At 32.8% G+C, this 10663-nt stretch overlaps 1 protein-coding gene across 2 annotated transcripts; it reads right to left on the bottom strand.

The window, feature by feature from the left end:
* Positions 1-325: 325 nt before the first annotated feature.
* On the bottom strand, positions 326-10597 carry LOC105279635 (transmembrane channel-like protein 3). 2 transcript variants are annotated; one of them, XM_011339526.2, is made up of 18 exons: positions 9768-10597; positions 7301-7481; positions 6439-6682; positions 5920-6157; positions 5603-5791; positions 5113-5348; positions 4826-5017; positions 4320-4562; positions 4152-4221; positions 3815-3986; positions 3217-3558; positions 2699-2926; positions 2476-2582; positions 2068-2363; positions 1740-1919; positions 1392-1512; positions 931-1271; positions 326-539 (listed from the first exon to the last, which is right to left on the bottom strand). In XM_011339526.2, the coding sequence occupies exons 1-18, from the start codon at positions 9891-9893 to the stop codon at positions 368-370; spliced, it is 3678 nt and encodes a 1225-aa protein (XP_011337828.2). In that variant the 5' UTR covers positions 9894-10597; the 3' UTR covers positions 326-367. The 2 variants fall into 2 exon arrangements, with proteins under 2 accessions (XP_011337828.2, XP_011337827.2); XM_011339525.2 differs by having other exon boundaries at positions 2693-2926.
* Positions 10598-10663: the final 66 nt, after the last annotated feature.

Genomic DNA, 10663 nt, shown 5'->3' on the forward strand with positions numbered 1-10663 from the left:
AAATACCCTGTATAGAAAAATATTTTTAGAAACATTTTCTCCATGTGATAGTGTAAAGTATATAAAAAAATAATGCTCAATTAAAATGTGATCTTACATATTGTGCTCGACTATGCACGTTTTGACAATCCGTCTCTGGTTTAATGATAATCGCTCACATTGTTATTGGCAATAATTGTTTATAAATATTTATAAATATTTTACACTATGTTTGTAAAAATAAATGCAATAACCATACAATGTCTCCATAAATTACTTTTGTTTCAGCAAACCTACTAAAATCATGATAATATCATAAAGTAGGTCAAGTTAAATGAGATTAAAATTAATTGATGTCATAACTTTTTTATTCATTACATTCAATTCACTACATTGTCTCTTGATTATGATCTTCAGGTATGTCATTTAATTCCACAGAGTGAGTGTCACCATCAGGCATTTCTTCATTTACTTGATTTATCTCAGTTATTTGAATCTCTGGTGTAATGCTTTGTCCGCTTGATTGCGAGTCCCAAGAACATCCAACGAAGCTTATTGGCCTGCTCGAAAAAATTAATAATCCGAAAATGCAATTGATATTCCTGATAGACGTTAACAATTTCAAAAATATAATTTCAAAAATATAATTCATTCAAGATTGATATAAGACGATTTGTATAAAATTTCACAAATCTATTCTTTAATTATTAAGTGTCCAAATTAATTCGATGCTTCTTTTAGAGAAACTGAGCCTTTATTACAAAAAAATAATAAAGAGATATATAATTAATCTTCAAAATATTCGCAATCATTTTCTAATACTTTTCTCCATTTATCGACAGTTGACAAACCCTCTCGATCGAAAAGAAGAAAATAAAGAAAGACTAATGTAAGTTCCTTCAAGAAAAAGCACCGAAATAACTTGTATACTTATAACACCCAATCTCATACCGTTTGCCGGAAGATGTATCATTTAATATTAAATCATCTTCTTCATTTCGCGTTCCATCGTGACAGGCATTATTAAGCGCCTCATCGCGACCATTCCGCAACTGATTTTCCTTAGTATCGTTCGTCAATTGTTTTTTCTCCACCGTATCATTCGAATTCGTAACTGCGATTTGTATATTATCTCTTTGAATTACTTCCGAATTCCGTGATATTCCCGCCTGCGGTAACGCTGGTAAAATCTTTTTCCATCTTGACAGCGGAGTTTCGGCCACATTTTGCCTTTTCTCTGCTATCTTGAATAATTTGCGACGTTCTTCCGTACGCTCATGCCTCAGTTGTATCTAAAAGAATACATTTCTTTATACATACAAATACATTTTCATATATGTATAAATAAAAATCGAATTCCTTCTGTCAACAACCATTTACAAGTATGATTTATTCAATACTCGCTGGAATACCTTCAAATCGTTGTTCGCTTCACGTAAAGATCCAGCAAGGGATGCCATGTAATAAATGATTAATGTCATCAACACGATCAGCGGTATTACTATACCGGGCGATGCGACGTAGTCGAAACATCTAAATAGAAAAATATATCTGATTAAAATTTCTGATGGATTATGTCACTAAAAAATTATACTTCAAAATGCATAATTAATTGGCAATTAACTACTTGCTTGATTATTTAATATAACATGTAACTAAATAAAAAATTTAAAAGTTAGCTCGATTATTTCATAGTTTCTTATCAAAATTTAAAGACGGGCTATAAAAACGACTAAATGTTGTTATAAAAAGATACGTACCGTTGAATTAGTTCCGGTAGCGGGTTTATCAAGCTTTGTGTCGCTAAGTTATAGATTTTCGGATAATCGGAGAATGGACCGCAATGCCAAGAAGGCTCGACCCAAACTATAGCATAACCGACTGGCAATACGCACAAAAACAGCATAGTTAACAAAAGCGCGAAGTAGAAATTATTAGACCTGCGACGCATATAGCACAATTATTATGAACGCTCGTTATTATAAATACAGGAAGATAATTATTAAATAAAACTATGAGAGATTTTGGAATATAGCTCGTGTAACTCGTTATTTAAAGTAAACACTACGGTGTTGCAATATGAATAACCTGGAGGCTCTGAAGACTACTTCATGAGGCACGTTGCATGCTAGCACGGCCCAAGAACGTAGATACATCAAAATACCGAGCTTAATAAGATTCAGAACCGTTAAACCAGGACTAAAAAACATTCCCATCCAGACCATGCCTTGATTGTTCACCAAGTGAAGAATATTCTCAGCTATTTTAAAATCACCATATTGCGGGAATTGTTTCTCCAAGTCCCAACACCAGCAATTGTTCATGAAACGCACGAAAACGGCGCGGAAGAAGTCCACACTGAGAGTAGCTAATATGGTGAGTATCTAATAAGCAGTCGTACATACAATAAAATGTAACCGCAATTTACAATTTATGAGAAACATATCCTATATTTAATAATATTTACATAATTATTAATAAAATTTATTATCTTACCAAATCCATGACAGTGAGCTTGGCGAGTTCTTGCCCGAACATAGTCTCCCAACATAATCGCCGTAATTTTCTCCGAATTTTCGGATCCATTTCTTTTAAAAGTATAGCTGAAAGTATATAGTACAAGTAAAAATTTAAACATTTTAGTCACCACTTGGTGATTAGGAAACGGTAATGGTAAAATAATCGTAGAGCAGAAAATAATTAGAGGTCTAACATTTACGTAAATTCTTCGGTGATGTAGTAGTGCAAATCTTCTCGTAGCATTTCACCATATATTTCTCTTTTAAGAGCGGAATTTTATCTTTATCTGATTGTAAAGTGGGAACACTGCTTTCCGGAGTATACTTTGCGATCGTTGTAGGAGTGGCATCTACTGTTATAGAAACAACATTGTATTTTCTAATAGATTCTTCTCTACCTAAAGATGATGGAGATGATTCTTCACTGTCTGGAAACGATGAATTGCCAACTTTTTAGTAAAGCTAATGGCATCATCTTTTTGATTTTGCGATTATATACTATTCGTACTAATTGTACTTTCAACATTACTATAACTTTAATTAATTACAACACAGTGCTATACTTTTTATCTCAGAATAAAAAAGAAAGTAAAGAAAGATTCACAATTTATCTTCAAAAGAAAGTACCGAACACTTACTTTGCACACCTAATAATAACGCTATTTATATCGAGTCCGAAGGAATTTTCTGATCAATCCAATAAACGAACTGCGAATACCTTTTATTGTGCTGGATTCAATAGTTGTTGAAATGCTTTTATTCTGGGACAAATAATAGATATCTTCGGCGTAGGTTGAATTAGTCAGAAAATTGACAGTTACAGATGAATTCATATCGTAACGTGTTGCATTATCGTTCATATTTTGAGTATTTCCTGTATTCTCATTCTCATAATAAGACGTGGTATAATAGAATTTGTTACTGCTTTCATATTGATCATTGTCATTATCGTAATCCGAATAATCGTCGTAATTTTCGGACGTATCGTTGAAATCCTCGTACATGCGGCTATCCAAAAAAGGATTGAGGAAGAACGTTCCCTGCTCGTTGGAGGATAATGCTGAGCGAAAACGATCGTGTCAAGTAAATATCGGTATTTATCGGTAAAATTGGCTAAGATAATTTTCACTTATTCTTGTATAAACAAGATAGAATCGTAAAACACGTTTACTATTTCTTGATATTCTTTTTATTTATTTTATTGTGAGCTTTTTTGACTCATAAACTATTGAGTTGTAACAAAAGCTTATATATATATAGCCTATACCTAACGGAAGCATTTCAGTTAATTTGTGCTATTTGTAAAAAGATCATACTTGGTTCCGAGATCTCCCTTTTAGCATGAGAATGGGTGACATTGCTCATTAATACAAGACTCAAAGATGCCAATGTTGCAAACTGTTGGGTACGCGTCAGCTCGTCACCGCACGTTACTAATTTATGCACGCAATTCGTGTCTGTCGGCTTGAGGCCATAAAGGTCATGTTTCTGTAAAAAGAATTCCACAGAAAATCATATTGTTCAAATGAGCAATGTGTAATTAACAGACAACATTATGAACGATGTTGCGATTTATTATAAATTTGTCATTAATAACGTTGCACATTATATAACTTTTTATGCCTATTTTATATACACATGACACTTACGTACCATAGAATTTATTTTGTGAAATAGCGCGAATATTAACGAATAGAGATTTAACAAGTTCAAAACCATTATTCTGAAATATAAAGCAACAAAAATACATTATTTGTATACTACTACAAGTAGCATTCTCTCTCATTTAGTAAATATTAATATAATTGCTAAAAACTTTACCGCGCCAATTGGATTCGAAGTTGTTTCCTGGGATGATAACTTTCGAGAAAACCGAGGATCTCGAAGAATATCGGAAAGAGGTACGTAATCAAAGACATCACGATCGTGATCTCGTTTTGTCGCCACCAATTGTGCGTTTCAATGGTACTTCGTCCAACTACCTCAATCACAGCGTACACTGATAATGCCAGTAATGATAATACCGCCACATTTACAAATATCCTCATTGATATAATTTTCCAACTGCAATAAATACGACTGAATATAGATTAATTATTAAAGATAGTTATATATATATATATAAATGTTTGTTATGTAAAACCTATTTTCAATTATTAAAACACAGAGTAAACAAGAATATAAAATATTATTTTTTCAGAATATCTTTTTTTACTTTTTAATTAAAATAAATTTTGAAATGTACAAACGCAAAACTCGCAAAATAATCTATCGATATTACAAAATCTTATATAAATAATAATTATGTCTACAAAACTTAAACATACTTTCTTTCGTCTTTTTGCTTCTCTGCTTCCTCTAGCAAGGCCTCCTTGAAGCCAAGTACGATGCTGGCTGTGCGATTGTGCGAAGTCTCTGGATTACCGATCATAAAGTCCCATCCCGTGAAAAGTTTCCACGAGAAGATATATTCGTCCTCTTTCTCAGTCAATTTGCTTAAACGCGAATTCTTCGCCATTCTGAAACAAAGATCGCATTCATGTACTTGTTTCACGATAGGAAAAGAAGTTACGCTAACAAGAAATATAGACAAAAAGAAAGATCTAGTCGGTACTTGCGCAAAATTGCGACGAAGCTGTACGTGTACACGACCACATTCGTGACGAAGTATGCCAGAGGTAATCTGTAATTCCTGTTCGAATCCTGATTAGTGTACCATCCATAGAAGAAAGGGGAATACTTCAATACTCCTTCGAATTCCCACAAAGTTAACAAGTGCATCGATTTGTTGGTTTCTTCCTTTAGCATGATCTTTCTTTCGCCAGCAAGCGTTACATTTGCAGTCAGCATCTATTAAAGAATATATTAGAATGAAAGTAATATTGAAAATAATAGGGTACGTTTTCGGCAATCAAAAAAAAGAAAGAAAATTATGATCATCTATCCCGGACTTACTCTAATATAAAGTATATTATGCGTGTATTTCTTGTTGTATTTTGATAATAAATAAATCGAAGTTGTAGAAAAGTCATGCTCTTCTTTAATAGACTATATAACTTAATTGATTGTGATTGTGTCAACTGTTTATTGAGATGAAGGCCTACCTCAGGTATGGCTACGAACGCCGTGAGAGTTGCTGCGATGACTAAGTTGATCCAGAAGAGCCAACGGAGGAAAGTAAAGTAAGATGCCACTGCGGATCCAAAGTGAGACTCTATTTCCATAATACGAACTTGCCAAGGTATAAGCCATGTTTGCAAATTGATCAGCTCTCGTCGGAAATACTGCCATTTCTGAAAAATGTCTTTGCATATCACTATCTTCACTATCGATTATTATTAGGTGCTCGAATTATTTCGGTGTTTTCTTGAATATATATAAAAGTATATAAAATATATTCTTAGATTATTCTAGACGTCACCTTAGTCATAAAAATCGAAACGCGTGCTATGACATCTTTAGTGCTGCGGCTCTGGGCGAGTCTCTCTTGCAACGCGCCTTCATGTTGTCTAACATAAGCTTTAGCTTGTCGCACGAGCTTGATCTTACGCCGGAGAGACCAAGGCTGCTGTTTCACGACGCTCAGGACTTCTTTGTGCAATTTAAGATTCTCAAAAATCTGCTCCTGGTTACCGCTCTCCTCCATCGAGATTATCGTGCTATTATAAATTCATCATTATACAAGAAACTTTCGAAGAAACTTTAGCAGAAAGAATTTTTCTATAATAGATATTTATACAATAAAAAAAGATACACGATACTAATTTGATTTGACTAAAATACATTTATCATATTGAAAAGAATAGAAATCAATTCCAGTTCATAATATTTTAAACAAAGTCATGTTTAAAATAAAAATTGTTATCCTATATAAATTGATTAGATATATTATTATAAATAAGGAAATTAACTAATCTACTCTAGCTCTGATAATACTAACTCTCCTGAGCTCGTGGTATAAGCCGAAGATCGGCGACGCACAGCATTCTCGATATCGATGCCGAACGAGGATGGTGGTCGTTTTCTTCGACTTTGTCGACGTATCGAATTTCGTCGTTGCATAATTGCGCAAACCGACGCTGAGTAATCATCCTCGCTATCATTCCCTTCATCGTCTGGGATTGGATTGTCCATCGATACCAGATTCTGCGAAGTTTCGCTTGGTTCCACTCGCTTAGACATAGCTTATCAGATCATCGAGCAAATTAACATGGCTATTTAATTATAAACAAACGTTGGCATTTTTTTCATTCAAAAATTCTATCTCATAAATGAAGAGAATAATTATATAAACGATTTTCGTATTTATAAATTTTAAAATTGAGAAATTGTGGAACTCCAAAATACAAAAAATTTCACATGCACAAAATTTTTATTCGTGAGTTTTTAATTGATGATTGATTCAATTGAAATTTAAAAATTTTAGAATAAAAGATTCTCATTCAAAACACTTTCTTTTTTAGTATTAAAATTAAAAAATAAAAAATTTTTTAAAAACTATTTTAATAGATCAACAAATGGATTAGCTTTCTTCACAATATTTGCTCAAAAAATTCATGTTCCTATAAGAAATGTCAACTTTTTATTTTAAATAACAATTTTAGCTCATCTTCTTGCATATTATTTAAGAAATTCGCTACCAGCATAATATTATGGACAGAATTCTCAATTCCTTGAAAATTGTACATGCACGATTCTAAATTGATCAAAGCCGCTCCGGATAGAAAGAATAAATCTTCATACAAGTATTCGGCATGGTCCACACGAAAAGATATCGATGCAACCAATATTCTAACACTAACCAGCGATAGCGATGCGCTGCATGTCGTTGCGACTTCCGATCTTCGTGCAATCGATTGCGCCAGTTCGCGATTTCCGGTTTTCTTCAACGGAACTGTCGTTGCACCAGTATTCGACGACAGCAAAGGTAACCGACTGTCGACTGACCGACGATTGCGATTGCGACGTAGACGACAGACCTACCTACGAAGGACGAAAGATACCAATTACTATCTTCGAATGGCGATCATGGATCTCCTGTAGTCACGCGAGTAATGAAGAGCTCAGCGACCCTGCAAACTTGGTGAGATCCATTTGAAATAATTCCGCTTACGAACGATATCAGAAGAGTTTTCCTTGCTAATCCCACAAGATGAGGTCAGAAAGACACGAATGCTGATTAAATAAATGGCGCAGGAGCGAATTTGTTATTATACTTTCTATAGTATTTATTTCATATCTTTCAATATTCGTTGTTTTTAACAGAATTTGTATGGATAAATTTAAAAAATTTATGGTATCGCGTTTTACGATATCAGGAATCTTTTTCAATTACGTAAAAAATATTTATAGATTCATGAAAATAAGAATAGAAAATTGGAACAGTATGTAGATTTAAAAGCTCAAATAGTTATTTGTTTTGATAGTTGAACGTATTAGTATATTCAGAATCTAGAATAGAAAATATATTTGTGAAATATATGTGTGAAAATACTCTTCTAAATGGAATAATATTGTTCTGTTTCTCATAAATGTTTATTAAAACTCACGAAATTATAATACTAGAGAATCCAATATGTAACGAATATCATTTTTTCATTGCTACAAAAGAAACAGCAATTAAAAACCTGCAACATAAAAAACATAAAGTACTATATTGAATTTTATCAACGTGATTTTGAAACATATTGATTTTATTATAATAACATTATAATATAATTCCAAATTCCCTTCTTCTTTTCTCATTTTCATTTTAGTTTCGATAGCACTGAAATCCCATCGTTTACATACCTATGAATAATCCTTAATCCGAGGTCGCACGCGACGTGACACACCCGACGTGAAACATCGTACCTATATGCAATACTATAGTTCGATCGGATAAAAAAAGGGGAAGGAACGTGACTGATGGTCATACGTGCCGATCAACCAGATTTTAATGTAACAAAACATACATCTTGCTTAAGCTACTTGCTAAATCTTGTTAAAATCCCCTTATTTATTTTATTATTAAAAATAAAAATGTTTGAGAGTTCATAATTCAGATATGCATTTTACGAGAAAAAGTAAAAAAGTTCTTTCCTTTATGAAAAAGAAAAGAGACATGAAATTTCTCTTTACTATTATACCTTAGATCTTAGATCACTTGTAATATTGTATACGTACATTGTATAAATTGTGTCCTCGTGTGCAAATGATTTTCAGATTTTCACATTCTTAAAAATATCAACTATTTTATCTTATTATTGTATTTTATTTTATTAATTTTCACCGAAACAATGAAGATTTGACAATTCATCAGGAATTTATTCGAAAGTCATCGAAAATCTATATAAGTTTACGTAAGTAATATAATTCTTGTGTCTTCAATCGCGAAGCAAGTTTGTTGCTAAAAAATTGGCATCCGAAAGTGTGAGTCACGTTAATCGGCATTATATTCCTTGTTCTTGTAAAACTCCACCCTTTTGCTTCGCAAAGTAATCACTTTCCTCGAGGGGGATGATTACTATCACGCGGACGTGCTACACGCGATCCTATGAAAATCACTCTTACGCTGCGCAGTACGTAATTTTCGTTAATGTTTGCGAGCTTCGGCGATCGATTATAAATTAGAAAGAGAGCCCGCTCTAATTTGTGAAATTGTCCAAGGAAGATGAGTAATGAGTACGAGAAATGAAACCTGGAATGAAATCAAAAATCATCGAGAAAGATACTATTTCTCATTTAATTTAAAACTTTTGTATTTTTAAACTGTACTCAATTTTCCAATTGAACAATTAACATACAATAAAGAATATTTTCATATTTTAAAATGAATCGATACTGACCTGTATTTGTACCTGTATTTGTACTACTATTATCAAACAGTTGAACTCATTTCACATTAATTAGTTTTTCTTTCTGAAATTCTTATTAATAAATGTAAAGGATTTCATAAATATAATTCAACTTATTATTATTATTTAATCTATATTAAACTTTATTTGACATCGGTTTAATGTACTTGCAGTATTAAAATGATGAAAAATTTTGGACACTGTTTTTGTTTTCTTAATGTATGTATATTCTATTGTTTATCATTACTGTTAATGCATCTCTATTACCTTATTGAATTTTATATTCTTTCTTTTAAAATATGCAAAATTTTATCTCTTTTAGATTCATCAATTGGCATAATTCTAAAATGCTTGTTATTAAATCAATATACTATATATTATGTAACATATTAATGTAACATTAATGCGACTTTTATCAATTAATACGAAATACCTTCACAGATGCCAAGGACGAAGACATCGCTCTAAACTCAGAAGAGCGTGGGGCTAGCCTTAGAATACCAGAAGTTTTCGTTTGATCCATCAATGGAGCTGAATTAACTTCAATATTGCGTACCATCGAGAATTGCACAATATAAGTTGTATTTCTTCAGCGATACTACAGTATATCATTTCAAAAACCGAACGAATTTATTTCGCAGCATTCGATCGAGCTCCACAGGATAACGCGATAGTTTGAGTCGTATCACAGCAAAGGAATCTCTTCCTTTCCCTCATGATTAATTACACGCACGATGCTTTACGCGTGATAAAATTATTGAAAAGAAAGCGAGACATTAGATATATTTCATTAGAGAGAAATTCATCTGGTCCGACACCACTGACGATCTGACGATATACTGTTAGCTGTATAGCCATTGTTACATTCCCAGGATAATGAACGTTGTTATATCATTAATGTACGCATGCTAAAAGCCACCAATGTGCATTCTTCTTCATCGTATTAGCCAACATTTTACGTCTGCTCACACGCAAATTTGACGCGTGTTGCCCTCGAGAAAAATTACATGATACCACGAAGCGTGGATGTCATTCAGGGTAAATGTCATAAGCTCCTGAAGCTAAAAGCTAGAAGCAAAACCAGTGAAGGAAAATTACTGTAGATTAAAAATGGAAATGCTATTGTTCGTATGCTGCTTCAAATATTTTTGCATAAGAAATATCATATTAACTCGTAAAATTTCATTAAAATGTATGCGGCGACAAAGAAAGAAAAATTATTGTGAATTAGAAAAAACTTTCATAAGATAACAGAATGCTATTGCTCGTGTTCACACGTGTTATGCGCTCTAATTCGTAGCTTGTAAAAATACATGCGCCAGCGATATT

The sequence above is a fragment of the Ooceraea biroi genome, chromosome 9, assembly GCF_003672135.1.
Source record: "Ooceraea biroi isolate clonal line C1 chromosome 9, Obir_v5.4, whole genome shotgun sequence".
Classification (NCBI taxonomy): domain Eukaryota; kingdom Metazoa; phylum Arthropoda; class Insecta; order Hymenoptera; family Formicidae; genus Ooceraea; species Ooceraea biroi.

Coding starts and splice junctions, on each gene's coding strand:
- LOC105279635 (XM_011339525.2), bottom strand. CDS start 9,893: ATGGTACGCAATATTGAAGTTAATTCAGCTCCATTGATGGATCAAACG. Junction 3,559..3,814: donor AAGGGAGATCTCGGAACCAA/GTATGATCTTTT, acceptor GTTTTCGCTCAG/CATTATCCTCCAACGAGCAG. Junction 2,583..2,692: donor ACCGAAGAATTTACGTAAAT/GTTAGACCTCTA, acceptor ATATACTTTCAG/CTATACTTTTAAAAGAAATG.